This window comes from Pseudomicrostroma glucosiphilum (genome assembly GCF_003144135.1).
Source record: "Pseudomicrostroma glucosiphilum strain MCA 4718 unplaced genomic scaffold BCV69scaffold_1, whole genome shotgun sequence".
Lineage (NCBI taxonomy): Eukaryota > Fungi > Basidiomycota > Exobasidiomycetes > Microstromatales > Microstromataceae > Microstroma > Microstroma glucosiphilum.
The window spans coordinates 1,369,320-1,397,299 of NW_020289913.1; the positions used below are offsets into that span (position 1 = coordinate 1,369,320).

The 27,980-nt window shown below is 56.5% G+C and overlaps 10 protein-coding genes across 10 annotated transcripts; 6 read left to right on the forward strand and 4 right to left on the reverse strand.

Annotated features, from left to right (window-relative positions):
- Positions 1 to 189: 189 nt before the first annotated feature.
- BCV69DRAFT_279939 (methionine adenosyltransferase) lies at positions 190 to 2,298 on the forward strand. The gene is made up of 2 exons (XM_025491426.1): positions 190 to 286; positions 787 to 2,298. The coding sequence occupies exons 1-2, from the start codon at positions 225 to 227 to the stop codon at positions 1,907 to 1,909; spliced, it is 1,185 nt and encodes a 394-aa protein (XP_025351194.1). The 5' UTR covers positions 190 to 224; the 3' UTR covers positions 1,910 to 2,298.
- A 306-nt stretch (positions 2,299 to 2,604) lies between these two features.
- Positions 2,605 to 6,124, forward strand: BCV69DRAFT_279940 (hypothetical protein). Its single transcript, XM_025491427.1, has one exon. It carries the CDS (start codon positions 2,836 to 2,838, stop codon positions 5,941 to 5,943), a length of 3,108 nt encoding a protein of 1,035 aa, XP_025351195.1. The 5' UTR covers positions 2,605 to 2,835; the 3' UTR covers positions 5,944 to 6,124.
- On the reverse strand, positions 5,925 to 8,491 carry BCV69DRAFT_279941 (putative aminopeptidase P, cytoplasmic). The gene is made up of 2 exons (XM_025491428.1): positions 7,834 to 8,491; positions 5,925 to 7,756 (listed from the first exon to the last, which is right to left on the reverse strand). Exons 1-2 carry the CDS (start codon positions 8,195 to 8,197, stop codon positions 6,141 to 6,143), a joined length of 1,980 nt encoding a protein of 659 aa, XP_025351196.1. The 5' UTR covers positions 8,198 to 8,491; the 3' UTR covers positions 5,925 to 6,140.
- A 160-nt stretch (positions 8,492 to 8,651) lies between these two features.
- Positions 8,652 to 10,448, forward strand: BCV69DRAFT_265482 (VHS-domain-containing protein). Its single transcript, XM_025490784.1, has 2 exons — positions 8,652 to 8,955; positions 9,044 to 10,448. The coding sequence occupies exons 1-2, from the start codon at positions 8,705 to 8,707 to the stop codon at positions 10,350 to 10,352; spliced, it is 1,560 nt and encodes a 519-aa protein (XP_025351197.1). The 5' UTR covers positions 8,652 to 8,704; the 3' UTR covers positions 10,353 to 10,448.
- A 67-nt stretch (positions 10,449 to 10,515) lies between these two features.
- On the forward strand, positions 10,516 to 14,446 carry BCV69DRAFT_265484 (hypothetical protein). Its single transcript, XM_025490785.1, has 3 exons — positions 10,516 to 11,028; positions 11,123 to 11,227; positions 11,316 to 14,446. The coding sequence occupies exons 1-3, from the start codon at positions 10,633 to 10,635 to the stop codon at positions 13,992 to 13,994; spliced, it is 3,180 nt and encodes a 1,059-aa protein (XP_025351198.1). The 5' UTR covers positions 10,516 to 10,632; the 3' UTR covers positions 13,995 to 14,446.
- On the reverse strand, positions 14,008 to 16,417 carry BCV69DRAFT_279944 (hypothetical protein). The gene is made up of 2 exons (XM_025491429.1): positions 15,073 to 16,417; positions 14,008 to 14,992 (listed from the first exon to the last, which is right to left on the reverse strand). Exons 1-2 carry the CDS (start codon positions 15,989 to 15,991, stop codon positions 14,166 to 14,168), a joined length of 1,746 nt encoding a protein of 581 aa, XP_025351199.1. The 5' UTR covers positions 15,992 to 16,417; the 3' UTR covers positions 14,008 to 14,165.
- Positions 16,198 to 20,221, forward strand: BCV69DRAFT_254911 (hypothetical protein). The gene is made up of 7 exons (XM_025490569.1): positions 16,198 to 16,854; positions 16,922 to 17,287; positions 17,361 to 18,384; positions 18,462 to 18,892; positions 18,966 to 19,384; positions 19,475 to 19,714; positions 19,793 to 20,221. Exons 1-7 carry the CDS (start codon positions 16,305 to 16,307, stop codon positions 19,826 to 19,828), a joined length of 3,066 nt encoding a protein of 1,021 aa, XP_025351200.1. The 5' UTR covers positions 16,198 to 16,304; the 3' UTR covers positions 19,829 to 20,221.
- BCV69DRAFT_289012 (amidase) lies at positions 19,584 to 22,135 on the reverse strand (the record flags this gene model as incomplete). The annotated part of the gene is made up of 5 exons (XM_025493653.1): positions 19,584 to 20,017; positions 20,115 to 20,361; positions 20,480 to 21,573; positions 21,649 to 21,831; positions 21,905 to 22,135. The coding sequence occupies 5 exons, from the start codon at positions 22,133 to 22,135 to the stop codon at positions 19,973 to 19,975; spliced, it is 1,800 nt and encodes a 599-aa protein (XP_025351201.1). The 3' UTR covers positions 19,584 to 19,972.
- A 264-nt stretch (positions 22,136 to 22,399) lies between these two features.
- Positions 22,400 to 24,323, forward strand: BCV69DRAFT_275395 (SET domain-containing protein; the record flags this gene model as incomplete). Its single annotated transcript, XM_025491073.1, has 3 exons — positions 22,400 to 23,124; positions 23,196 to 24,133; positions 24,214 to 24,323. 3 exons carry the CDS (start codon positions 22,400 to 22,402, stop codon positions 24,321 to 24,323), a joined length of 1,773 nt encoding a protein of 590 aa, XP_025351202.1.
- A 173-nt stretch (positions 24,324 to 24,496) lies between these two features.
- BCV69DRAFT_243351 (putative ARG6-n-acetyl-gamma-glutamyl-phosphate reductase) lies at positions 24,497 to 27,777 on the reverse strand (the record flags this gene model as incomplete). The annotated part of the gene is made up of 5 exons (XM_025490065.1): positions 24,497 to 25,179; positions 25,427 to 27,001; positions 27,076 to 27,179; positions 27,250 to 27,416; positions 27,520 to 27,777. 5 exons carry the CDS (start codon positions 27,775 to 27,777, stop codon positions 24,497 to 24,499), a joined length of 2,787 nt encoding a protein of 928 aa, XP_025351203.1.
- Between the last annotated feature and the right edge of the window lie 203 nt (positions 27,778 to 27,980).

Below are 27,980 nucleotides of genomic sequence, written 5' to 3' on the forward strand. Positions count from 1 at the left end.
GAACCACCGCGCGATGGCCTCTGCCTCGCCTCGCCTCTGGCCCTGGCTGTGCGGTGGAGTTGAGTGCCTCGAGCACGTCAGCTCGGCCGATTGGCACTCCGCCTGGCCCTCCCAAGTGGCTTCTTCCTGCTCGCGTCCCCCCCCTCTTCTTCCTGTTTCCCTACCCCCCACACACCAATACCCCACCAATCCCGCAACCACCCACCACATCCCTCTCCACCAACATGTCGCACAACCCCGCAGCTGGCAAGGCCATCCTTCCCGAGGGACAGTTCCTCTTCACCTCGTGAGTATGTTGCTCTCAGCCCCTCGGTAGTGTACCGCAAAGCCAGCAGGAAGAAGTCATGCAGGTGCGAACGTGCCTCAAGAGCTGCGAAGTGGCTCGAAGCATGGGCCGGCCTCGCGGGGTGAACAGCAACCGTATCGACCGGTTGAACAAAAGAGACAGTGTGTCAGCTTCGCCGCTATCGTTCATCATTCGAGGCGGCTCGGCAAGGCAAGGCAATGTAGCGCTGAAGGTGGCTCCTGCAGACAGGGTGGATGGCAAAGATGCCTTCTTGCCTTCTAGCGGATGAAGTGAAGACGTCTCAGCACCTTTGTACATGATGCTTGCTACTATCATTCGACTCGAGCTCTGGACAGCATGTCAGGCGCTTTGTCGCACAATGGGCCCCATGCAGGGCCAAAGCGCGGCCACGTGCGTCCCAGAGCGTGTTGGCCAATTTGCATATCACCACCCATCGGAATGTCCTGAGCTGACCTCTGCCCCCTGTTGCCATCACACAGTGAGTCCGTCGGAGAGGGTCACCCAGACAAGATCTGTGACCAGGTCTCCGATGCTATCCTCGATGCCTGCCTGGCTCAGGACCCCAACTCCAAGGTCGCCTGTGAGACTGCCACCAAGACTGGTATGATCATGGTCTTCGGTGAGATCACCACCACTGCTCAGCTCGACTACCAGAAGGTCATCCGAAACACCATCAAGGAGATCGGTTACGACTCTTCCGAGAAGGGTTTCGACTACAAGACCTGCAACGTCCTCGTCGCCATCGAGCAGCAGTCGCCCGATATCGCCCAGGGTCTGGACCACGGAGACATCGAGAACCACGGTGCTGGTGACCAGGGTATCATGTTCGGATACGCTACCGACGAGACCCCTGAGTTGATGCCCCTCACCCTTGTCCTTGCCCACAAGCTCAACGCCGCCATGTCCGTTGCCCGCCGGAACGGCTCCATGGACTGGCTGCGACCTGACTCGAAGACCCAGGTCACCGTCCAGTACGCCAAGGACGGTGGTGCCATGGTGCCCCAGCGAGTCGACACCGTTGTCATCTCCACTCAGCACGCCGACTCAATCTCGACCGAGCAGCTGCGATCTGAGATCCTGGAGAAGATTGTCAAGACTGTCATCCCCTCCAACCTCCTCGACGACAAGACCATCTTCCACATCCAGCCTTCGGGACGATTCGTCATCGGTGGACCTCAGGGTGACGCTGGTCTGACCGGCCGAAAGATCATCGTCGACACCTACGGTGGATGGGGAGCCCACGGTGGTGGTGCCTTCTCCGGAAAGGACTTCTCCAAGGTCGACCGATCCGGTGCCTACATCAACCGACTGATCGCCAAGTCGATTGTTGCCTCTGGCCTCGCCCGCCGAGTCCTGGTGCAATCGGCCTACGCCATCGGTGTTGCCCGCCCCGTCGGTCTCTTCGTTGAGACATACGGTACTTCCAAGCACTCTGACGCTGACCTGGTGGCCCTGATCGAGGCCAACTTCGACCTGCGACCCGGAGTCATGGTCCGAACCCTCGACCTGCAGAAGCCCATCTACCGCAAGACGGCCTCTTACGGTCACTTCGGTCACGCCGACTACTCGTGGGAGAAGCCCGTTCAGCTCTCTTTCAAGTAAGCGCTGTAGATGTCTCTGGAGCGGGGTTCAATAGAGGTTGCAGTAGATGGGTACCCGCTCCTCTGAAGGAGAGGGAGGTTCGATGTGGCCGTGAGGCCTCGACGATGAAGGTGGCTTGATAATCCTGCTAGATGGTCTCAACATCCCTAGCTCTTGTCAGGTCTCTCATTGGCGAGTTTCATTGTCGCATGCGGACTTTCCCAAGGTGGGCGCAGGTCACCTGGTCTGCCACCCATAGCATCGCTGAAGATTTCCTTTCTCATCTACTCCACCACCACCGTCTCTACCTACTCATCATTCATTCACTCGTTGCACCGATCGCTAGTCTCATATTTCCATTGTCATTGTACCACCTCCACTTGCACATCACCTTCGACGAGATTTGGGGGCCCAAAATGATATCCAAAAGAGGGCCTCAACGCCCATTGTTTACCAGAACCCTGTCTGAATGTGCTAGGAATGAGCCTGAGCAAGGCTCTCTCTCTCTTGTGCGGTGTCGTGGGGGGTGCGGCTGTGTCTGTTTCCGCCTCCACTGGCCCGGCGACGGGGATTTCTCACGAGCCAATCTTGAAGTTCGGGAAGATTTGAACGTGGGGCAATGCAGCAGCACAGGCGTGGCGTGGCTCTTTCCGCCGAGGGCAGGCCGTCATGAAAGCCTCCGATGGCAAGGCCAGTCAATCAGGGCTCACTTGACGACTCAGCCACCATTCCATCACTCACCCCACACAAGGCAGTATTCCATCGGGTTGAAAGCTGGCTCGAATTAGAGAAGAGACTAGAAGGATACCAAGTCATCCGCACTCTTATATGCCACCCGTAGAGCATACAAGGGCCCATTCTCCTCCTTCGGCCGTCCACCTCCCACATAGACCCTTGCCCCGCCTTCTTCTTCTCCTCTTCCTCTTCTCGACCGCATAGAGTGTACCATGTCCACATCACCTGCGCAGCCATCCATCACTCCTCTCTCCCCCGACACCCAGGCCAGCACCATCTCCCTAGACGACTTCTCAGACTCGCAATTTGACCTCGACCAGCTAGAGCATGCCGTCGAAGAGCTGCCAGACTCTGAGCCCGAAGACCATCTCTTGAGTCCCTCGCCCGCTGATGATGCCAGTCTCGCCACAGCGGATGAGAACATAGTCTCAAATGGCGACGCGACCGGGAGTGCTCTGGCGCCTGCTAGCGCCGGCGTAATCAGGACCGCTCGACCTAGGACAGACGTGGATCGGCAAATTGCGGCCCTTGAGCCCCGGACACGACCCTGGGAGCTACAGAACTTGCTCAATCTCTCCGGACAGACTCTCGGCGTAGCTTCCTCCGCATCGTCTGTAGGCTTCTCTTTCGCGAGGGAAGCCACATCTCTCTCACTAAATATCGCAAAGCGGCTCACACAAGTGGCAGTGGCGCTGCCGGCAATGGCCATCGACGCTGCCGCCGGGACTGCTCCTGGCTCTGGCAATCCGACAGCAGCCACCATCGCCCACAAGTCCGTTGGTGGCCTCTTTGACCTCCTCACAACGCTGGCCGTGGGTGGAATCGATCTCGGCTCAGCTCTGACCTCGGCGGGACTGGGTGCTGCCTCCACTGGTATCGAGGGCGTCCGCCGCTCCTTGGGTTCAGAGGTAGTCAAGGCGCTCGGTCAGTTTGTCAAGCTAGTGCAGCGCGAATGGCATGCTCAGGATGACTGTTTACCTCCCGGCGGTATCCCTGGCTTCGGCGCTACCGGGGTAACACGTGCTCTGATCGTCTGGATTTGTATCCAGATGGTCACTCGGGAGGATTACGAGAAGAAGCTGCTCAAGGAGCTGCAGGAGATTGATGTAGATGCGCTTCGGATAGAAATCGAAGAGGAGCAGAGAGCTGCTGCTAGTCGGGCACCACAAGGAGGCGGGATCGATGCGGCAAGCACGTCCGGCGCAAACGTAGGCACAGTGAGGATCACGAGCGAGACAAGCGATCAGGACGGTGGAGAGGTCATTGGGGCCGAGATTGGGTCAAGTCAGGCGGGGGTGGGCATTGGGGCTCCCTCCAAATCTTCAGAGTCTCTTTCGAATAAGGAGGCAATGCAGGGCCTGCTGAGGTATTCGTCTATGGTGCTAGCCGTTTACGGAGGAACTGCTCTGGCCTGGCTCGGCAGGCTACCACAGACAGAAGCGGAAGCGGCTCGAGCTGCTTCTGCTCGTCCGTCCAGCAGTACCAGCGCGCCAGCTTCGGGTCTCTCATCAAGCTCAGCTCTCCCTGCTGACGGAGTGACGAGGGAGCAAGACGAGGAGCAATTCCTTGAAGCGGCTGCTATGATGGACTTGCCCGAAGAAGATAGGGAGAGTCTTCACCTCAAATTGGAGAAAGAAAGGGATAGGCGAGGTATGCCGGGTGGATTTGGAGCTAGAAGTGAAAGTGTCGATGACGCAGCGAGCGTTGTCTTCAATGCTGATGATCCCGAAGCTGGCAACAAGACGACCGGAGCTGCGCCTGGCACGCCGTCCGGCCGAGCTAGTGGAGCAGACTCTCTAGCTGATAGGCAGCATGCCAATGGCTCTTCGACGGCTGGTGAAGCCCCGACTAAGAGCTACTCGTACTTGAACATCATCGCTGGCGAGCACGACGAGGAGCTCTTCCATCGCGTCAGCAAGCTGGAGCGGCAGCACGTACAGACTGGGTCGTACCGCGAGGAGCGTCCCGTTGCAGACGAAGTGCTGGAAGAGACCATTGCGCCTCCTACGACTGGCCCACGCATTCCTCGTCCGAGCAAGCCGAGGTACTACGTTGTCACGGACCACAAGTCCCGCAAGATCATCTTGGTCCTGCGAGGAAGCTTGAGCCTGGGGGACATTGCAGCCGATCTGACATGCGAGAGTCGGGAATTTTACTTCCCAGATCCCGCTGCCAGGGGCGAGGTTGACCCTGCAGCGTCGACCGCTCCTGAGGCGCAGCAGACCAATTCGGTTCCCTTCCCTGGACAAGACGCCAGCACCTCTGCTCGTGCCGCCAAATTCATCGATACGGACCAGTCGGAACTACCACTGGTGCACGAAGGCATGTACGAGACCTCCCTCGGCGTCGGCGCTATCAATCGACCGGTGCATCGTGCAGTGCGCTCCGCCCTTCTGGCCAACGCAGGCTACAATCTCGACATTGCTGGTCACTCTCTGGGTGCTGGCGTCGCTTCACTGCTAGCGATCATGTGGGCCAACCCGGAGACGACTCTCACTACAACCGCTAGCGGTCTCCCACCGGGAAGGAAGCTCCACGCATACTGCTACGGATGCCCAGCGACGATGAGTGCCTCGCTTGGAAGGCGGTGCCACAAGCTCATCACAAGCTACGTCTACTCGTACGATTTCATCTGTCGTCTCTCCCTCGGATCCATTCAAGACATTCGCAATGCCGCCGCTTGGATCCTCTGGGAGGATCAGCAGGAGTCTCTTCGTCAGCGACAGCAGCAGCAATCACGAGGCACGTCCAGCACTGCTGCCCAAAATGGAGAAGCTCCCTTCGACCCTTCGGACCGTTCTACCCCGTTGCGTGTCGCCGCGCTCCTCACGCGCGCCTTTGAGCATCAGGCAGGTCGTCTCGACTCTTCTCCCGAGACCAAGGCGGCCGTCGAGACTGATTTCCTGGCGCTGCGAAGAACCCTAGAGGCGAACATGAGGAATGTGGAACTCTTTGTTCCTGGTCAGCTCTTCTACTTTTTCAAAGGACAGGACTTTTTGGTCGACGGTGAACAGGAGCAAGAGTTGAAGCAGGATGGAGCGGCAGGCTCGAGTACCACTTCGAGCGCAGGGGCAGTAGCAGAAGCAGAAGCAGGGGCCCTTGTGCCTTCTTCCACTGCTCCTTCTCCTACTCCTCGCAAGAAGGTCAAGGGTACAAAGCAGCGTGGATTCATCTTGCGTCCGGCCCCAGCCGAGGGAGGTGGACGTGGAGGGAGGGTAGAAAACGTCTTTGACCAGGTCATCTTCTCGAGGGATTTAATCAGCTGTCATATGCCTAGCGTGTATGATGCAGCTCTCAAGGGGATGATTGGACGGAAGTGAGTAGATGGACATGGACTGGGTGATATTCGAACCTAAGAAAAAAAAGGGGCGGGTTGGAGTTGCGACAGTACTACTTTCTGTAGTCTGTCTGGCCTTTCAGACGCTCCCTCACTCCTGTCATTGTTCACAATCACTCTTTGTATTATTTCCTTCTTCTGACAATGCTATAATAAGGTTCTTCTTCTTGTAACCTCTTTCTAGACGCGCTGCCCACATTCCCTCTCTAGCCACTTTAGACCCAGTTCACCCTCGCTGCCCTGCTCCTTTAGCACAGGTCCGACCTTTGCAAGGACCTCATCGTGGTAGGCATTGATCCACACCTTGTCCTTTTCACTCAGAAGAGAAGCATCGATCAGCGACGTCTGAATAGGGCAGAGTGTGATGTGTTCAAACTTTAGGAAGCCCTTGCCTCCAAAGTTGTTGCGGGTGTTTGCCGGTCGTACAATGACGAGATTTTCAATACGGATGCCCCATTGTCCGTCCTGGTAGTAGCCAGGCTCGTTGCTCAACACCATTCCATCCTTGAGGGGCGTCTCATTGAAGACGATGCGTGTACCGATGCCGGCAGGACCCTCGTGCACATTGCAGAAGCTGCCCACACCGTGCCCGGTACCGTGCCGGTAGTCGAGACCCTCCTCCCATAGAGCCTTTCGCGCCAGAGCATCGATGACGTATCCCGTCGTTCCCTTGGGGAAGACGACCTGGTCAATGGCAATGTGGCCTTGGAGCACGCGGGTAAAGGCCGTCTTGATAGTCTGCAAAGTCTGGGGGTCCTCGGCAGCGGGGTCGAAGTGAAGTGTACGAGTGACATCGGTGGTACCATCGACGAATTGGGCACCGCTATCACAGAGATAGATCTTGCTCTTGTCGATGGTAGTGCTCTTGTCAGGACTGGGACTGTAGTGAATGATTGCAGCATTGGGGCCGGTAGAAGAGATGGTTGTGAAAGATTCGCCCTTGAAGCCGGGCATCTTCGCTCGGAACTCCTTGAGAATTTCTGAGCCCTCATACTCGCTGACCGTCTTTCCACTGGTGAGCTCTCCCTCTAGCCAAGCAAAGTAATTCGCCAAAGCAGCTCCATCCACGATGTGCGAATGCCTGAAGCCGTCAATCTCCACTTCATTCTTGACGGACTTGAGGTCGATCACTGGCGATCGATCGATCTGGACCTTGGACAAACCACCTAGAGCATCTGAGACAGCTAATGATGCTCTTTGACCCACCAACATCTTCTCGCCTTGGCCTTGTTCTTTTCCGCGTGCGGCCAGGTCTGCATAGAAGGCCTCGTATGGTTGCACCTCCACGCCAGACTCTTGCAGCTGCTCCTTGGCATCTGAAGTCAGCTTGCTGCCTTCGAGGTAGACTGTTGCTTTGCCCTTGCCCTCGATGGGCACGACAGCGAATCCAAAGAAGACGGGGTTGTAAGGCACATCGGTACCTCTGAGGTTCATGAGCCAGGCAACCTCGTCCAACATGGTGGCCACGTAGCCCACAATCTTGACGTCGTCCTTGGCCTTGTCCTTGGACAGCTTCTCCAAGTCTGCTCTCACCTCCTTGACTTTCTCAGAGACTGACTTGCCTGCATGCTTTAGGGGCTGCACAAAGATTTCTTGCCTGGACGCCGAAGGTCGAGCGCCGGGCTCATTCGAAGGAATGGCGTCCCAGATTTCATCGACAAGGTTCGATGGCAGCGACTTGAGGGAGGAGCCGCGCTTGGCAAGGTCTTTGGCCAGTGTCTGATAGTCGGACACGGCCAACAGAGCTGGATCAATGCCGATCACGGTATCCTGCGGAAGATGCCCTGTGAGGTATTCTAATAGCAGAAACACGGGGTTCAGAAGGTGTGAGCTTCGTGACAATCGATGCCTACCCATGCCATGCTTGACTCACCTGTCCAAGTAGGTACCCCCTCTTCGCCTTGCTTCATGAGCTTCCAGACCTCGGGTTGAAGCTGCTGTGCAGCCTGAAGGAAGTATCTGCCATCTGTAAATAGGAGCGCTTCTGGCTCTCCCTTTCCGCCCTGGGTCGCAGCCTCGCCGGTGATAGGGGGTGTGGTGGTGACGATGGCTGTGCCGGCGCTTCCAGTGAACCCGGTGATGAAGCCTCTTCGCAGATCAGACTCGGGAGGGTACTCGGATGCATGTGCGTCTTCAGAAGGAATGACGTAGGCCTGGACCTCCTGCTGTGCCATTAGGGCCCTGAGGTGAGCAACCCGAGCGGTGGTATCGACTCTTTCAGTAGCGACGGCTCCCATACTTGCGACAGTAGATGAGAATGTGCGATCAGCAAAGTGTTTGGTTGAAGGGAATGTGGTGTGGCGAGGAAAGAGAGAAGAGGAAGCTCGCTTTGGCTTTTGTACAGAGGTCCGGAGAGACTGGGCAGGGTTGTGGAGGCGCGTACGAAGGAGACTGCAAGCGTCTGCCGAGGCGAGATAGCGTCTAGGGAAGGCTGATGTAGGGCGTGTAGCAGATGTGAATATGGCTATGCGGGAGGAGCAAAGTACCATGAACCAAGGATAAGCTAGGTAGAGGTGGATGTGGATAGGGAGGTTCGAAGATCTGCTGATGATCGTCGTGCGATAGAGTAGAGTATTCCGGCGGAGATGGCTGCATGGCGCCTGGGTGCAGTGGAGCGTCTGGCTCGCGCGGAGCAACAAGGCTGCCTGGCGTGCTGGGCGACGACGGACGACGTCCAACACCTTCGAGCAACAGTGCTTCCTCGCCATTCCTGGGTATACCCTCACCACTCACCCGCGCCCACGATGTCCTACAATCATCAGAGCAGAGTTGCTAGGGGTCATGCCTCCTCGTCGTCCTCTGCCTCGGCATCAGCCTCTGCCGCGAGCGCAATCTCCTCCTTTGCCGACTGGGCAGCCAGATCACTCGACCCAGAGCTCAAGATCACTCCCGTACAGTCCTACGTAGAGCGGTGCTGTGACCCCATGAACACACAGCCCAACATTGCCCTGAACCTGGAGCTGGCAGACTATATCAAGCAGAAGCAAGCTAATACGTGAGTACATACATCACCACTTGCACTCAGAGGGTGGCCCTTGCAGTGCAGCTGACCTCACGCCTCATCTGCCTACATCGCCCAACAGCCCTCGCGAAGCTGCCAGTGCCGTTGTTCAGCGCATCAATTCACGTCATCCTCACGTCTCTCAATTGGCTCTTGACCTCCTTGATCATCTCGTCAAGAATGTTGGGTACCCTTTCCACTTGCAGATTGCTACCAAGGAATTCCTCAATGAGCTCGTCAAGAGATTTCCCGAGCGTCCACCCCTCTTTCCATCGCCAGCGCAGACCCGCATCTTGAAGCTCATCAATGAGTGGAAGAACACGCTCTGCGTCGATTCTCGGAGAAAGGAGGATCTGGTACATATCAGGGATATGCACAGACTGCTCACGTACAAGGGCTATCGCTTCCCCAGCCTAGACTCCAGGTCAAAGGGTGTTCTGAACCCAGAGAACAACCTACAGACCCCCGAAGAGCTGGAAGAGGAGGACAGAGCCGCTCAGGCAGCCAAGCTGCAAGAGCTCATCAGAAGAGGCACACCGAGAGATCTAGAGCAAGCTCAGGAACTGATGAAGATCATGTCCGGGGCTGAGCCCGAACGGAAACCCGACTATGCATCGCAGACAGCCAAGGAGCTGGACAAGGTGCAGTCGCGGGCGTTCCTTCTCAACGACATGCTCGACAACTATCAACAAGGAGAGAAGTTTGTGCGAGGAGATGGCTACGATCAGATTGCGTCTCACCTGCGCAGCGTACAACCTCGGCTGCAGAAGTGGATCTCGCAGGAGGAAGACACGGAATCAGAGCAGATCGATCGCTTGCTGCTGCTCAATGACCTAGTGAATCAAGTCTGCGAGCGGTATGATGCTTTCAAGAAGGGAGACTACTCTGCCAAGGTTCACATCGACCCTTCCATTGATCCGGCTAAAGGAGGCTCTGCTGCTGTGCCTACTGCAAAAATGTCAGATCTGATATCATTCGACGACGAGAGCGCAAACCCAGCTAGTAACGCTTCGGGAACTGCCAGCAATAGTATCATGGACGACTTCGCAAGTCTGACTTTCGGCGACAATGCCACAACACAGCAAACACCCTCACAACCGGCAACGAATTCATCAGGTCTACCTTTTGATCTCTTCGATACGTCCAAGCTATCACAGCCTCCTTCGAGCAGCGGAGGAGTCTCGCTTCCTCCATCTATGCGGCCGGCTTCTTCTTCCGGGGGAATTGCCACGCCAGTTGGGTTGGACAGGGTCAGCTCGCCTCTGGGTGATTGGGGTGCGCTGCAATTGCCAGTAAATGCCACGCCGCGGAACGGTACTCCCACTCCAGGAGGCACTCCATCGCGGCAAGCCTCGAAGACCAAGGATCCGTTTGAGGATCTCCTGTCGTGAGCGTGATGAGATTGTCGAGGTATGAGTCAGTGGTGTACCAGAGCGTCACGCGGAGAGGCTTGGCGCGGCGTCTGAATGGGGCGTGAGGGCGTGGCGAGGATTGTGCGGGCATTTTGAGTGCAGCTGCCCTTCCGTGCGAGGAACATCTTGTGCCCCACCTTGTCTGCTTTCCAATACATCCCTTCTATCTATCATCCTCTATATATGCCCATCGTTCTCCCTCATCATCATCGCTGAAGCTATCTGAAGTACTTGCTCCACCTTCCATTCACCCTCCTCGATGGATTCCAACTCTAACAAGGCTGCGTCCGCCAACCGCTGGCCTGGCGCAGCATCCCCGCCAAGCGGAAGTGGTAGCGGTACGGGGCACGGCCAAAGCTCGACTTCCCAGAATGCAGCTTCAAGACTCACAGCTCCAACCTCGCCCGGCATAGCAACAGGCCCACCGTGGTCACATCCTCCCGACTTTCAGCAATTCCCACCTGCAAAGGCCGTCCATGCCCTCTCTCAGAACGACACGAGCGACTACCGTCGTAACCTCTCCACTTCGCCAACCCCGAGCTCTTCTGCCGCTGGGCCATCGAGAACTGGCCCAGGCAAGAGCGTCAAGGCTCCTCAGACAGTAGCAGACGCTGTTGCTGCGAGCGTGGGGAACAAGAAGGAGAGGAAGAGGAAGGTGAGATGAAGCTGAGCTTTGCTGAACGTCCGGTGGTGGCAGACGCGTGAGCTCACATTTGCAATCACTCTTGTGTATTGACTCATCTCAACAGCGGATACACTATTCTTGCGCTGAGTGCCACAGGAGGAAACACAAGTGCGATCGCCAATATCCTTGTGGCCCATGTCTTGAGAGAGGTCTAGGGGACTCGTGTCGGGTGAGTGCTTGCTCTCTTCTGCAGAGGCGACGGGGTGCAAAGGTGGCGACTGACCATGCACTATGCTCTCACTTGCTTTGACGCGCAGCCTTTCGAAAATGGCGATGAGCACGGCGACTACCGGGATCGAATCACACGCCTGGAAGACATCGTCGAAGCTCTTGCAACGGCGCAGACGAGTCTGGCGAAGGAGCTCACAGAAGCCAGAGCAAATGGCGGCTTATTGCCCAGAAGCGGCGATGTGAGCACAGAAGGGGCCAAAGGCGAAGCTGCCTCCCTTGCTAACAGCCTCAAGGTGGCGGACGATGATGAAGACGATGAAGAGACCACAAAAGAGAGCTTCCGTCTTCGGCCACCTTCGATGCGAGGCATCGAGAGGGAAGAGCTCTTCCATGCAGAGCGAAGGACAGAGGGCATCGACGAGGACGAAGACGGCCGCAAGGTACCTGGATCTGCTGTGGAAAGCAGAAGGAATCCATTGGAGGGTGGCCTCAGCATTGAAGGCGACTCATACTTCGGAGGCTTGGCACTACCCAGCGTCAGCCGTGGGGCGGTGGAAACAGAGATCAATGGAGAGAGAATCGAGCTAGGAGCCCACTTGCCCCGCTTTCCCGCCTCATTCAAGATCGCAAGGCTCGTATCAGAAGGAGGTGCCCCTTCTTCGATCGTATCGGACCTCATGGCCCTCTTGCCCTCGAAGCAGGTCACCGATGATCTACTCGCCCTATACTTCCGAGACATCAATGCTACTCGGTTGCCATTCCACGAGGGCACGTTCCGCCAGTCATACGATGCTCTCATGTCGTTCAAATGGGGCAGGGCCAAAGAAGAGATTGGTGATGATGGAGCAAGACACATTCCGTTCTTGTCCTTCCTTTTCATTATCCTTGCCATTGCGAAGCGCAATGAGCCGGAATCGCAAGCGACTGAGGAGGAGGCCAAGAAAGGAAGTCTCAAGCTATATCACGCTTGTCGTCAGAGTCTTCACGTAGCGTCTTTCATTCGAGCTGATCACATCGACCTCGTCCTGGCTCAGCTTTTCGCTGCTCGCTTCCTCATAACTTGTAGGCAAAGTGCTGAGAGCTGGAGCATGCTTGGCAGTGCCATTCGAGCTGCTCAGGCTATAGGGCTTCATCGAGACGGTAGCAAGCTTGGGCTCGACGCTGGAACCACCGAGAGGCGACGTAGGTTGTGGACCCTCCTCTTCTATCAAGACAAGACGACCTCGATCCTCCTCGGTCGACCTCCAGCCATCCAGACACATCACTGCGATACTTTGCCGCCATCTGACGTCGATGTCGACACCTTACCCCGAACCGCCGCGGCCGGCCCTGCAAGGAGCCTTCACGAGCCCGGTCCACCAGGCATTTTCGCCTTCGTTGCCCTACGTCATGCCTTGACCATCATCACGGGCAAGATAGCAGAGCACTTCCAAAATCTCTCCCAACTGCGCAGCTACAGTGATGTGGTCAAGCTCGACGAAGAGCTGCAGCACTTCATTGCCGATATGCCAGCCCCTTATCGGACTGAAGAGACGGAAGGTTTCGATCGGTCCTACGATGAGATTTGCCCATGGCTACCTCTTCACAGATACTTGATCAATGTGGAGTTCCACTATGTTCGGTGCACGCTACACAGGCCGTACTTGCTACGCAACTCTGAAAAGTATGCGTTATCTCGCAATGCAGCGTTTGCCTCTGCACGAGCTGATAGGAGAGTGCGCAGGGAGTACAAGAGAGATGTACAATGGCCAAAGGACAGGGCTAGACCGCGTCACATGGGCGGACTGTACCGGCTCTTCAGCTCTACCCTCATCACCGGCATCGAGCTGCTCCTCGAGCCAGACTCGGAAGATGCCGCTGAGCTGGTCCAAGTTCTTGATGAATTCATCGAAAAGCACAATAGGCGCGAAGAGAAGGATCAGTGCTCGAAGCGAGAAGTGGCAATCATCAGTCTGTTCAAGAGCAAGATCAAGGATCCTTCTTGGTGCGCAAGAAAGGCCGTCAAGCGTGCTAGGATGGCTGGGCGGCCAGCTGCAGCGCCGCGGCCATCAGCCGAGGGTCAATCCAACGTCACCTCACAGCCGGGTCTCTTCGTCCCAGCCAATTCGTTGGCAAAAAGTGTCTCTCTTCCGCAGCAATCCGGTAGTATCCTCACATCCACCGGCACGCCCTCTGCCATGGCCCAACCAAGTTCCTCCACGTACAATCTAGCCCAGACAATCTTCGACTCACTAGGAGGCGGACTGGAGCAATTCGGTATCAATCCTGGTCGCTCTGCAGGTGAGCATGACCTCAACACCTCCTCTGACGGCACAACGACTTTTGGCGGCATCGATGGACCGGGTCTAGGGTTGCCAGACGATCTCAGTGGTGCGGGCATGCCTTCTGCTACAGACTTTAGCGCATTCTGGGGTGGAGACTTTTCTTCGGCTGCAGAGAGCACGCTCACACCGGGTCCATCCTGGTCTTCCTTTCCCAACCCCAGTGGGAATGGGACTGGCAATGGAGGAAATGGAGGCAACGGTAACGGCGCTAGTGGCAGCACTACGGGCCACAAGGGTCATGGGCATCCAGGATCTGGAAGTGTGGGTGGAGCGATGGAGTCGCCTGCTTCGTCTGGTAGTGGAGCAGGTGGAAATTTGGCCAACATGGACTGGAGCGCCGATTCACTGATGCCTTGGGGAGCGATGATCGAGGCAATTGCCCTTCAGAAGCCTGGACAGGGTCAGGGTCAAGGAGGTGGACAGGGTGGTGGGAAGAGTTGAGGGGAGGCAAAGGAGTGTAGTCTTTATTCTCTATTGATCGAGTGCAACGACAGAGATGTGACAGAAGAACAGGCAGGGCGAGGCAGAAGTGCTGCCGGTGCGAGACTGATAGATAGCGTGTCGATTGGGATTGTATTGGAGTGCTAACCAAATGTGGATCTCGAATCCAGTCTATTCTTCCACCACACGTCCACGGGTATCAATCCGAAACGGGATCCATCGTCCACCGTCAGCATGTGCGCCTATCCTCCTTCGCTTCATCTGCGAACCTCTAACCATCCCAGAGGAATCTTCGCCTTGTCCGCCTTCAGACGCCTCGTCTTCCTTTTTTGAGAGCGGGAGAGGAGGCGAATAGAAGAGTTGCGCCATTCTTCTCTCTCCAAGTCGAAAGAGGAGAATCCTCCATGCTCCCTCGCCTAGCACGCCTGGCCCCTTCTCCATCCCTGAGACATACTCCCCACCCGCACCTCCTGTCGCTCCCGTCCCGCCCGGAGCCTCTACCTGCGGGACCATCCTGGCAATCGATCCAGGGGTGCGATAGGTGACCAAGTCTCCAGCGCGACTGAACATCTTGAGACTCATCTGACCCGTAGCTACCAGTCTTAGGCGCGGGTTCTGCGCTGAAAGGAGAGGCAGGAGGGAGGAAAGGAGGGAGAGGGCGTGACGTCGTCCGCGACGTTCGGGAGTCGTCTCGACGGGGGTACGGAGGTGGAAGGAGAGTGTGTCGAGAAGGATTGCGCTTAGGGAGCGAAGTGGGGGTAGGGAGCCGGGGAGCTCTGAGTCTTGCTTGGACTGGTCCGATCTTGCGGGTGTGGGCGAAGCAGTCAGAACGCGTATGGTCGCGATGAGCTCTGCCAGCGAGGCAGGTATGACGAGATGCATCCCGTCTAGGACTTCCCGAAAGAGTGCTGTGCTCTCGGGGTCGGTGAGCTTCAGCAGCTCGACACGTTGCCAGACTGTCTCCTCGATGATGTCAGGCGTCAGGCTGCCTTCCGTATCTGCGAGGGGAAGATTTGAAACCTTCAAGTCAGTCCGTTGACCATAGCAAAGTACTTCTTGGGGCCACTATGCTGCTCACCAATTATAAGGACCTCGTCGAAGCCTTCTCTGCTCTGACTCTCTTCCTGCTCCGGCCCTTCTCGGGCGCACTCGGGTGGTTCTACGCCAGCTTTCCTTTGCCTATTCATGCGCAACCCTGCCACTCTGTTCTCCACGATCAGCTGTAGACCAAACCGGCTCTTTCCACTTGCCGTGGGCCCGATGATCTCAAGGGCACGTCCAGGCGGCAGACCGATTTCATCCGCAAAGCAGTCGTCTAGGGCCTTTAGTCCAGAGAGCATCGGCGCAGCCGGAGGCAAGGGCGGCAGTGGGGCAACGGGCTCTGTGACTACTGCAAGCTCTGATTGTTCTGCAGGAGACGAAGGAGCAGTAATCGTTGTACCGTACCGGCTCCGCTCAGAGGGCGTCGATGCTCGAGAGGCGAGCGGTGTGCCACCCCTTTGTAGCTCTTGGGATTCAGCAGAAGGCAGTGGAGGTGGCGGTAGCGGCTTGAGCTCCCGGCGTGGTGACGCTGTGGAGGATGGCAGAATGCCCTTCAAGAGCGTCTGAGTATGATGCGAAAGGCTATGCATGGAGGAAGGAGGCGGTATCGACCTCTCGAAGCTCAGCCTGCGTTGCACCTCCTGGAGAAAGCGAGCGAGCTCGACTGGGCTCGTGGGCGGCATGAGCAATGCCGCTCGGGTCACTGCAGCGCTCGGATTGCCTTGCCGATTCATGTATTCTGCGGTGAGGCCGAACTCATAGGCGATATCCGCCGTGTCGACGATGCCATAGTCTCGTAGAGGCTGGAGCAGCGTGTGGCCTGGCAAGATGTCCTGCAGCAGGTGTCCCTCTGCTGGTATGGAGTCAAAAGTGGTCTGGGCTGCAGATCGTGTGGGGACCCCCGGGTGAGCCTGACTACCGATTGCCTTTGCCCACGTGGAGGCTGGCTGCACCATTGCCGCAACCCATCGGGAAGTAAGACTTGGTGCTGAGGCACTTTGCGGTGTACTAGCAGTAGTGGTGTGGGTAGGGCGAGCGGAAGGAGTGGGCGGAGCGTCATTGTCTCTTCCCGCAAATGCTGCCCGCCCCCGCCAAAGTCAAGAAACACGGCGCGCGGCGCGTCTCGTCTCGACTCCCTTTCCGCCTGGCACCAACGTCGCAGGACTCGGGGCTGATATCGCAGCCCTTTGGTACCATCCAACACACGTGAGCCTTTGAACTCGACCTTACCCTGCTAAGCTCACACCCATCCCTCGCGGGCTACCTGCAATGTCGTCGAGGGCCACATCGTCCTCTGCCTATGCAGGCTCGGCCGCAGGAGCGCCATCCACATCATCACTGCCTCCTGTGACGCCCCACAAGAAGTACAAACGCAAGAGCGTCGCGCCTCTCAGCACGAAACAGTTCGACCGCATGACCAAACAGCTCCTCGCTGTGCAACATACCACTAGAGGCGAGGAAGGAAGTCCAATCGCCGAAGAGGGTGAGGAGCGTCCAACTGGAGCTGGAACTGCAGCTGCAGATATACTGGCGCGCTTGGATCTGAATGCCCAGCCAGACACCGACGCAGAGCGAGCGCTTGGGGACGGACCTCGGCGTACCGTCGTCTCCTCGAGCAGCAACCGCTTGGTCGACGGTCAGCTTCTCAAAGACAGTCAGCTCGTCACAACGACGGAGCAGACGACCCACTGGCTGAAGAAAGCAAAAGGAGTTGGGGTGGAGAGCGGACCAGGTGGACTCACGAAGAGGCCAGGACAAGGGCCTGATGGCATCCGACTTGCGATGGCAGCTGCGAAGGGTCTGCAAGGGAAGAAGGAAGGTGAGTCAGACTTGTCGAGACAAAGCCAGCTAAAGGGTGGTGCTGATCCATCGGCCTGCGCTTTCAGCACCCAACGACTCGTTTGCGCACGAGGGATCCTTCCTCTTCAACCCGCTGGGCAGACGGGTACCTGCGCAAACGCCGCGCAAGGCTGCTGCCCGTCCAACCCCACCTCAAGCACTTTCGGGTGAGGTCGAAGGAAAGTCGGACGGAGTCAACGGCGAGGTAGTGGAGGATGATCCTGCAGCAGCAGAGACGAAGGCAGAGTTAGCTCAGATGCCCAGAGAGGTGCAAGAAGCTGCCATCATCGAAGACCTCCTATTCGTGCTCATGGGCATCGAGGGGCAGTACATTTCCTATGCGGCTGGATATGATCCGGAGGACGTAGCTTGCCAACTGCGAGGCGCAACGTACACCGTAGACAGTTCCCTTGGTGAGTTTCGATGTGCAGTATGCGCGAAGAGTGTGACTGACCGTCAATAATCATCACCGCCGTTCTTCTGCAGATGCATCGTTGAAGGACTTAGTGCTACGGATACTGCCCTTGGCGACATGCTATTCGGCCATCTCTACCTTTGTCGACATGGACTCTATGCTACACTTTGGTACAGTGACGCACGCTCTTTGCGCAGCGATCCGAGACATACTCAAGGAGTACGAGACTCTCGTCGTTCAACTCGAGCAGCAGCTTTCGACCTCGCCCTTCTTCACCTTGCAGAAAGTCTGGCTCTTCGTTCACCCTACGCTGCATCGCCTCTCGCTGGTGTACGACTTGGTCTCTGAGCTTGCAGCTATCACACACGCAGACGTCCTCGAGTCGGACTCGGAAGACGGCGATTCTTCTGATGAGGACAGCGAAGGTGATGAGGCTCTGCGCGCAGCGACCGAGGAGATGGAGCGAGAACGCAAAAGAATCTTCCAGCTCGATGGCGATCAGGACTCTGGAGAGGATGCCATCGTCGGAGGCATTGCCAAGGGTGGAGAGACATTGAGCATGCTTTGGGACAGGATTGAGAAGCAATCAGGAGACCCCCGAGCTCATGAGCTTTTCTGCGACTTGTTCAATAAAGCAGCCCAGCCATACGCCAAGATCCTGCTGGGCTGGATTTCGACGGGCGTCTTGGTCGACTCCTACGACGAATTTATGGTATTCGAGGATCACAGAGTCACGTATGACTCTCTCAAGACGGATCCTTCAGATATCTACTGGGAGAAGCGATATACCCTGCGAGACCAGAATATACTTGCTGCCAGGGAGATGGACAGGCAGATGCTAGACGAAGAGGAATATCAAAGGAAGATTGACGAGGACGAAGAAGCTCTCACGGGACGAGGCTTGTTTACTGGCGGTGCCAAGATACCCAGTTTTTTGGAGGCGTGGAAGAGTAAGATCTTGCTGGCCGGCAAATATCTGAACGTCGTTAGGGAATGTGCAGTCTCTAAAAGTGGAGTGGCAGAGATTGACCAAGGAGATCTGGGCATGACAGCAGCGGAGAAGGAGGGCTCGCTGATCATACTGACGGACCATTCGTGAGTCGACGATGAGAAAGTAACCCGTACTTGCCAAACACGCACTGAGTCTTCCTTTCTCATCGACGCCTTGTCAGCTTCTTCCGACGCATAGACGATGCTTATCAGAAAGCCAATACCCAGCTCCTCCACCTCCTCGTTGACGAGTACAGCCTCGTGGATCGACTGCGTTCTCTCAAGCACTATTTCTTCTTCTCTTCCTCTGACTTCTTCTCTTCTTACGTGGAGCAGGCAGAAAGGGAACTGCGAAAGGTCGTCAATCCAATGCACGTCCGTGATAGCGTCAAGAATCGACTGCAGACCCATCTTGGAATGGTCCTTGGCAGCTCGACGGTAGTCGGATTTTCAGATCCTTACCGAGAGGACGTGACGGTAGGGACTGCGCTTGACAATCCTTACGAGAGCTTGAAGAGGATTGCCAATACCCGAGGTGTGAAGGCTGATGCGGCGGAGGCTATCGCGCTCAAGGCGAAGATGAAGGCCAGGGAAAGGGATCACTCCGCCGTCTGTGAGTTTGCGAAGGAGCCCGCATTCAGTGATTAAACCTCCCGTATGCTGACAGCGATGCCTTCCCCTGACAGTACTTGATTTACTGGAGTTTGACGTCACTGTCAAATTCCCCGTCTCTCTCGTGATATCGCGGAAGAACATGATCCGCTGGAAGTTCGTGCACACCATTCTCATCCAGCTCAAAGTGACTGAGCGCCAGCTAGCCGATGTATGGCAAGAGCAGCAAAGCAAGCACTGGCAAACGCGTGTGACGGACCATCCAGAGCTCGAGGGATGGAAGATGCGCGTGTTTAAGCTGCGCCATCGAATGATCTTCTTTGTACAGAATGTCCTGGCATTCTATACGACGGAGATCATTGAGCCGAATTGGGCGCAGCTGGAGAAGAAGATGGAGAGCGCAAGGACGGTGGATCAATTCTTGAAAGATCATACAGACTTCTTGAATGAGTGTAGGAGGGAGTGCATGCTGACCGATGTCCGCTTTGTCGAGGTGAGTAGCTGCGTAGAGCAAAGAGCTTCAGATGCAAAGCGACAGTCTCTGACGGACGAGCGACGTTCCTCTCTTCTACCTCCTCTTCAGTTCCTCGGCCGCCTTATGTCCTCCGCTCGGACATTCTACGACAACCGCTCCCGTCTAGACGACCACGTCCTAATGACCGGATCGACCTGGTCTGCCGCCAAGATGAATGGCGAGGACAAGCCGGTGGAGCTGGGGGCGGAGATGTGGCGGGCATTGGAGAAGCAGGAGTCGAGGTGGAGTAAAGGACTAAAGGGCTTTAATAGTACTGTGCAGCTACTAGCCACGACGGATAACCCTGCGGTGAGTAAGAGAGAAGGTACTAGACGTTGTCGGGCCTGTAAGCTGATGAATGTGAGTTCCTCTACATTTCTCCTGCAGGCTCTTCCCCTCGCTCTCCGACTACAATCGGCCTAGTGTAGAGCCATGAGGGTTACCTGATCCGAGGCTCACTCGCTGCTTCTGAGGAGTGCTGAATGCTATTCCGATGCGTCACCTTTTGCCCTCTGTGTAACAATACAAGTCTCGTCTAGTGAATGAGAGAATCCAGTTTTGCTGGCGCTACAGAGCCCGCTCGATGACCTGCATCACTTGTATGAGCTCCTCCTGCGCATGTCATTGTGGGGTCATGCAGTCAGCAGTCAGTCACGTCTCTACTTCTTCACCTCTCCATCTCGAAAGCGCAGCTTCAAGGATTACTTACCTCTTCAAAACGACTACCAACCAGCTGCAAGCCCACGGGCGCTCCCTCGTACACGTCTCTATGGCGCACGTACTCCTCCTCATTCTCGCGATCCCAGTCGCCCGTGTTTTCCCTCTTGACCTTTGAGGCTGAATGAGCGTCACTGACCTCAGAGGCTTCGAACGCTACGTCTGCCTCTGCATTCACGCTGATGCCTGTGGGGAAGACGAGGGAGGGGAGGTCGAAGAGATTGAAGGCGGATGTGTAGCTGTGCGAGAGGATGAGCGTGAAAATATTTGGAGAGGCAAAGCTCTCAGTATCGCACCTTGGCCTCTAAGGATCGCTAGTCTCTCTCCTTCGCTCCTGTCTCCCATGTATGTACTCACCCCCAGTACTTGATCGTCCCTGGTCTCGGAGCCACCGTAGCTGAGGCAGGACAAAGCATCGCGTCCAGCCGCAACTCGTTCCACCATTTTAGGTACTCCTTCTTGATCGACTCTCTCTTCATTGTCAATTCCCAAATCTCATGCGCCGTCCTCTCCTTTGCATCTTGCAGAATCTTTTCGGTGAGAGGGAGGAGAGGCTCGCCGCCTAGGGCTGCAACTGAGCGAGTAAAGGCGCCACCGTCAACGTAGTAGAGGGAGCGGATCAGAGTCCAGGCACGGGCATGCAGGTCACCTGCGTCGACCTCGACAAGTTCGATATCGGTGACGCTCTCTGCGCTGCCATCCTTCCGATCTCTGAGCCGCGACGTGACACTGCTGAGAGCGCGTCGAATGGGAGTGATGGGACGGACAAGCCCGTCGTGCCTCAGGATACCAATGCGCAGACGACCCTTCCTCGGCGTCCGCACCACCTCTCCGCGCCAGGGAAGGCGGTAGGTATTATGGTCCAGCTTCCAAGGCTCACCACGCAGCACTGCCGCCATGAAGAGAATGACATCTTTCAGCGAGCGACACATAGGTCCGATCGTCGAGACCACCATCGAATTTCCCGGGGTAGGCGCGAGGGAACTCGTCGAAGGCAAGCGTCCACACGTCGGTCGAAGGCCCCAGAGGCCCGTCACTGCGCACGGCTGACGGACCGAGCCGCCGATATCTGTTCCAACCCCCAGAACGGATCCTCCGCCTGAGACCAGCGCTGCCTCGCCGCCACTACTACCTCCCGCGCTTAGCGCGAGATTGTAAGGATTGATCGTCTGGCCAAAGGGCTTGCTGCGCGTGTCGAGGTGCATGACCGATTGGGGCATCGTCGTCTTGCAGTAGAAGACGGCGCCTTGGTCTCGCAAGATGCGTGCTAGCAGGCCATCTTCTGTGGAGATGCGGGGACCTCTTGCCTTGATGAGAGCAATGTGAGCTGGACTAAGATTGCGGAGGAGTGGACTGTCCTGATCTGAAAGAAGTCCATCAAAGGCTTCTTGACTCAAGACGTCTAATGCGAATCCATTCTGATTGCCATGGCCTGTCAGAAAGATGTGACCCTGATCGATGGTGACTGCTGTATGTCAGACAGACGACTTCTGCTTAGTCCCTCTGCACTGCAGCCCATCACTCACCTTTATCGAGACGGGCAAGCCATGCAGCACACCAAGAGTCCCGCCCCTGGCTTGCTTAGCATCGAGTTCCTGAGCTCTCCTTCTCGCCTCGTCGGGGAAGAAGTCGGAAAGGCAGCCGGTAGCCTGATGTGCTATAGCTGCACTGGTCAGGAAGGCTTCCGTTACTTCTACGGAAGTGAGTCGCTGAGACAGGTTGTCGGAGAAATTGGGATTTAGCCAAGGCGATAAGTGCCAGCCGCTATCTTGATCGACATACCTTGTTCCTTATGGCTTCTACGATCTCGTGAGCAGGTAAGGTGCATATCGAGCGGGCTTTGCTTGATGAAAGCAGAGCAGTCGCCTTGTCGTTTGCCAGTAGCAGGTCCGGTAGACTCGGCCCGGCCACAAGACTAGCTGTGGTCGGAGCGTCTTCCGGCAAGACCGCATTGATGACCTCACGCGTATCGCTGAGGCCCCTGATCTGCCATTCTGCCGGGATGGACACCATCTTGCTTCCTGAGCCTCTGTCACGGTACACGACACTACCAGCGATCTGAGGAGACTGAGCAGGGTAGATAGATCCGGCTACGGCTGAGCTTCCTTTGTCCCGACGTCTACGCAAGGTGGGGATGTGGAGTGCAGCAGCTGCACCTCCCATTTCCCTTTCCGCTTCCCGTACGAGATTTTTCCCCGACCTCGCTTGCTGCAGCGTCTTCCAGACGACCATCCTGCCGCTTCCACCCTCACCTGCTGTCACCATCTCTCAGACAAGATGGAGGCTCAAGCCATTCAAAATCTCGAAGCATGGTTCCTCTCCAAAGGCGGGTGGTATCACCCCAACCTGCGCTTCGAGCATACAGCCTCCACTGGTCTCTCCCTCTTTGCAGCATCGGACCTTCCCGAGGCATCAGTAGTGGTGGAGATGCCCCGCGAGCTCGCCCTCTCCCCCTTTGTCTGCCGCAAGAAGGTTCTGTCTACCTTCAACTCAGAGAAAGTCAGGGAACCAGACTTTGAGCTACCCGCAGATTGGATCGTTCTCTTCCACTTTCTCGCCCGTTCCTTGGGCCCAACTCTCGAGCAGCAGCAGGGTTCCTCTTCTTTTTCTTCTGCAGCTGCCACCTCGGCTCAGACTACAAGCGGCAGCAGTAGCAGTGATGGCAAGCACGCAGAGCTACCCCTCTTTACACACCAGCCCTACATTCATGCTCTTCCCCGCACCATCCTCACCCCGACGACATATAACGAGTCGGAGCTCTCCTTGTTGCGGGCAACACCCCTGAATGGAGATGCAATCGAACGCAGGGCAAAGTATCGCAAGTCTCTCGCTGAGGCTATGCGCTGGTTAAGAGAGATCGTCAAGGCCTGGGAAGAGGAGCAAGGGTCGGGAAGCAATGCAGAAGGAGACGAGCTGATGCGGCAAGCAAAGTTGCTCGCCGAGCCAGAGCAGGAAGAAGCTGTCTTCGAGGAATGGGTGTGGGCTTACGCCGCATACTCTAGGTGAGTGGTCTTGCAAACACAGCATCTACCAAAATCGACGCTGACTCGAGAGCAAGCTTAATCTTTTTCAGTCGTGCCTTCCCACCTGTAATGGTCTCATCGCCAGAGGAACAAGTGCCCCGCTCCCTTGTCGGACCAGTCCTCCTTCCAGGGATGGACATCTTTAACCATGCCCGCGGTGTACCCGTGACCTGGACCTACCCTTTCCTCCCCAACTTCAATTCCTCAAAGCATTCATCGTCTTCAACATCAGCGCAGCCAGAGGTTGACAACGGAGAGACGCACCGGAGAAGAGGTGTCGCTCTGGAGCTAGGCTATCGCGTCCCCGCTGGTGAGCAAGTGTTCAATTGCTACGGAGGCAAGTCGAACGAAGAGTTCCTCTGCGGCTACGGCTTCGTCCTCCCAGAGGGGGCCGACGATCAGCTTACGCTCGTACTCGGCAGCGACAATGAAAGCGGCAGCAGCAAAGGTGGCACCAAGACGGAGCGAAAAGGTGTAGACATGCACGGCATTATGGCCGACTCCGACCTCGAGACGGTTCAGCCTACGCAGAGCGTCAGTGGCTCAAGTACGCCGAATCTGGCTCTCGCAGCTGCGCGTCCATGGGGCAGCAAGCACTACTGGCGTATCGTCCACCCTTCCTCTTCCGAAAAGGGTGGCGCACCTGCTGGTCTGCTAATGGAGTTGAGGGAGAGACTCATCAAGGCCGATATCGACGAGGCCATAGCGGCGGGGGAGGGACATGGCGCTGAGCCTCCTGGTATTCAGCTCTCCTGGCTGCTACGACCCCATTTCGCTACTCCACCTTCGCCGCCGGAGGTCACAGCTGATAGTGATGAGCGTCTAGAAGCTTTGAGGCTGGATGGAGAGGTGCTAGAGGCTCTTGAGGGGTTGCTTTGTGCGAAACGAAAGGCGTTCAAGACGGTGCAGAAGGAGGTGGACGCGTATGGTGGGGTACCACGGGGTGTGAGGGCAGAAGTCTTTGAGATGGTTGCGATCTACAGGAGAGGTGAGTAGGAGCACACACGTCTCTTTCAGGAGGGCAGGGAAAGTGCTGTTGGCTGATCGCATCCCGCCCCTATCCGACAGGTCAAGCTACCATCCTCGAGCAAGCGATCGAGTGGACTCGCGCACAAATGGATACCCTCGTCGACATGATTGACGAGCTCGAGGAGAACATGGAGCAAGAACTGACGTGAAGGTGTACGCAAGGTGTGAAAATTCTGTCATCTGATCTTCTTTTGGTTTAATGATTGTGCGTTGGACTCCGGTCTTCTTACAATTCACCACATCCTCAATCATCCCCTCCGTGCATTCCTGTGTCTACATTTCGCAGCTCCTCCCTGCCCTCCTCTGTTCCATCCTTCCTTAATCAATTAGTAGGAATTCCCGCCAACTCCTCATATCCCAGCGCAATGTTCAAATTCTGAATACACTGCGTTGCTGCTCCCTTGAGCAGATTATCAATTGTGCTCACCACCACTACTCTCTTCCCATCCGAATGGACCTGCCAACCCCCAAGTCTAATTCCATGCTTGAGCTGGATATCCTTGACCTCTGGCACCGTAGGCGAAAGGGTCACTAGCTCATTTCCCGCATAGAAGTCTTCGTAGAGCTTGCGCACCTCCTTGGCCGTAAGCTTCTGCTTCAGAGGAGCAGAGACGGTAGAGAGGATTCCCTGAAACCAAGGTCCTACAGTTGGAACGAAAGCGACCTTTAGTGCTGGATCTGCATTGGCACTGCTTTCAAATCCTCCCAATCGACTAAGATGACGTGAAGCTTCCCTCTCATGAATATGGTCCGTGAGGGAATAAGGCCTCAGTCCTCCCTGGAGATCCTCGGCACTAATCTTGGGAAGCGTTACTGGCTGTCCATCTTTTGTCTGACCCGTCTTGGTCCCCGCACCCGAGTACCCGGATACACCAAATACCGTTGGAGGGTTTTGAAGATCGAGATAGGGGAGGAGAGGAGCGAGAAGGGCTTGAGTGTTGGTGGCGTAGCAGCCTGGGTTGGAAATTAAGCGCGAGTCACGGATAGCTTGGCGCGAGTACAATTCTGTAAGGGGGCGGAGGAGGAGGAGGAGGAGGAAGAGGAGGACAAAGCCATTAGTATACGGTTCAGACGATGAACGGGGCTTTGTTTCTAGCGGCTATCATTTCAGCAGTGGCAAGAGGCGAGGAAAGTGACACAAGGGTTGGTAAAGACGGATTTTTACTTCCTTTTGCCACCTCCTCAACCCCGTCCCCCGTCGGCTCCCTTTTGCTCACTCCACTTTTCATCTATGCTCGCATCGAAGACCCACCTGGCAGTCCGTAGGTCCAGTCATCCTCGAAACGGTAGTCGGCGCTCAGGTCGACGATGCGGCCGTGTCCTCCATGCTTGCCCTTGCCGCCTTGTTGCACAGCCTCGACAAAAGGCTTGCAGACGCCGTTGGGTAGAGCCATGATATACGCATCGGGGGGTGCGGAATCACCTCGGCCCTCCTCGAGCTTGCGTAGGTCATCAACGCCGATGTTGGAGTAGAGCACTTCGGACTTGATGTACCCAGCTAGAGGTCGACCTGCTAGCTCTCGAGAAGAGACGTGGGACAATGAGAGGTGAGGGTGCTGGTTGAGAATGGACACCAGCGCTTGTCCAGTGTATCCTCGTGCGCCAATGAGTGCGACCCTCTTGGGCTCGGCATTGGTAGCAGGCAGAGGTCCACTCCGCTCAACTGCCGTAGCATAGCCACGAGTGGCTGAGGATGCGCTGCTGCTGCTGCTCTGTAGAGATGGGCGCTGTGCTCGGGCGGAAGTGTGGAAGCCTCGAGTTGTTGCCCTGGCGTGCAGAGGCAGATAGGCACGCTCCACGCGACCCTTGTCCTCAATTGAGCGCAGGACACGCTCGACCTCGCCAACGTCGCTGATGCCGTAGTAGAACAGGCTTCGTCCATTCCTCGAGAAGCTGCCGTCAGCCCGCTCGTAATGCCAGGCTCGGTTTTCGTCATCTGCCCTTCCAGTCCACACCAAGCGCTTGTGATCCTTCTTGATAAGAGAGAAGACGTTGTCAGTCACGCCATTCAGGACGCCATTGCGGGTAGCCACGAGTTTGGTCAAGATGGGGACCTCGCCCTGCGGCCTCGAGACGAAAGCGACGACATCGTTTGGCTCATCACCGTAGATGGTGTAAGGGTGCTTCGAAAGCTCAGAAAAGAACTGTGCAACGCTCTTGCGGCCGTCCATGATCTCCTCGTCATTGTCTCGAAGCAGAGAGCGGAGTCGCTCAGCTCCAGCAGCCTCGATGTTGTCGTGACGGAAGAGCTTGTAGCCTCGGCGAAGCAAGGTACCAGCTCCAGAGTCGGTGAAGAGCTCCTTCTGGAGCTGATCCGTCGAAATGATTGCTACTGAAGACGAGCGAGGGAGATGGTCGAGGAGCTCCTTCATCTCTCGGAGCTTCAGCTTGGTTCCGAACTTGACCCACTCCTGCTTCATCAGATCCTCGTACTCCTCGTCAAGATTAATGTTTTCGATGAGCTCGCCAGTCTTGCCGTGGTAGAGACCGCCCTTTTCGTTCAGGTAGACGATTTTGAGGGGCTCAAGGACCTTTGCGAGCTCACTGGCGGCGACATCTGCATTGACATTCAAGATCTGTCCATCCTCAGTCTCGGCCATGGAAGTCAGGATGGGAAGGCAGCCGTTTCGGATGGCGCTCTCGATGGGCTCTTTGTCCACTCTCTCGATCTTTCCAACGAGACCGTACTTTTCCTTGTCGAGGTAGCTAGCGGTAAATGTACCAAGAGGGATGGGACGTGCGCGGGATCCAAGTGACTCGAGCTTCTCCACTAGGCGCTGATTCTCCTCCAGGAAGACCTGTCGAGCTACCCTGAGCGTCTTGGCGTCTGGTCAAGGGGAGGAAGCTCAGGAAGTCAGAAGCAGCGTGGAAGGGGACGCCCAAAATCGGCTTCATACTCACCAGTAATTCGAATGCCATCGATGTAGTCTGGTACCACGCCCTCCTTCTCCAGAATTTCGTTCAGCTGAGGTCCGGCGCCGTGCAGGACGATGGGGTACAGGCCTCTGTGGGAGTCGAATGGGAAGATACTTGAGCCACCACATCTCGAGGCGACATGTTTTCGGTCCTACTCACACTCTGTGCAAGAAGCTCAAGCTGAGGGCCAGCTCATCAAGCTCGTTGGTGAGGATGGCACCTCCGACCTTGAGGACTGCGAACTTGTTGGCGGCAGAGAAGATGCGCAGGTATCGCTCTACCTCCTTCCTGGAAGCTAGGGAGTACAGAAGTCGAGTGATGGTGTCCTGGAGGTGGTGCGTGCAAAGGCAGAGGCAGGCACGGAGTCAGCGGCTCCTTTCAGCCAAGCCGCCTTTGCTGCTAGGGTGAATGCTCCGGTAGCTGACTCACCCTGTCGGAAGCATTCTCCTTTGCGAATGCGCTAGACGAGCTAGCCCTCTGAGCTGCTGCTAGCGTCTTGAGGTCCTTGTCATTGAGGCTGAGCGATGTCCTGTGGGCGGAGGAAGCTGCACCCGGAAGGGTTCGCAGTACGTTGGAGGCGCTAGCGAATCCCCTGGTGGAAATGGCAGGGTGTGCGGCGGCTCGGAGCGACGTCGAGGCGATGCGGCCTGCTGCGCTCCTCTGAGCTGCCAAGAGACCGAGGGGCATGGCGAAGGTGTAGAGACGATGGTGTAGGGAGTAGGGGGCTTTGGTGGGAGGGGAGGACGAGAAGAAGGACTCGAGGCAGTCGCCGATAAGCGGCACACGGCCAAGATTGTCGGGCGTCGAAGCGCACCAGTGCAGCGTGTGACTCGCCTGGGCGCGCGCAGCGGGGGAGAGGCAGCCACGGCCCACACTTCTTCCTGACGCAG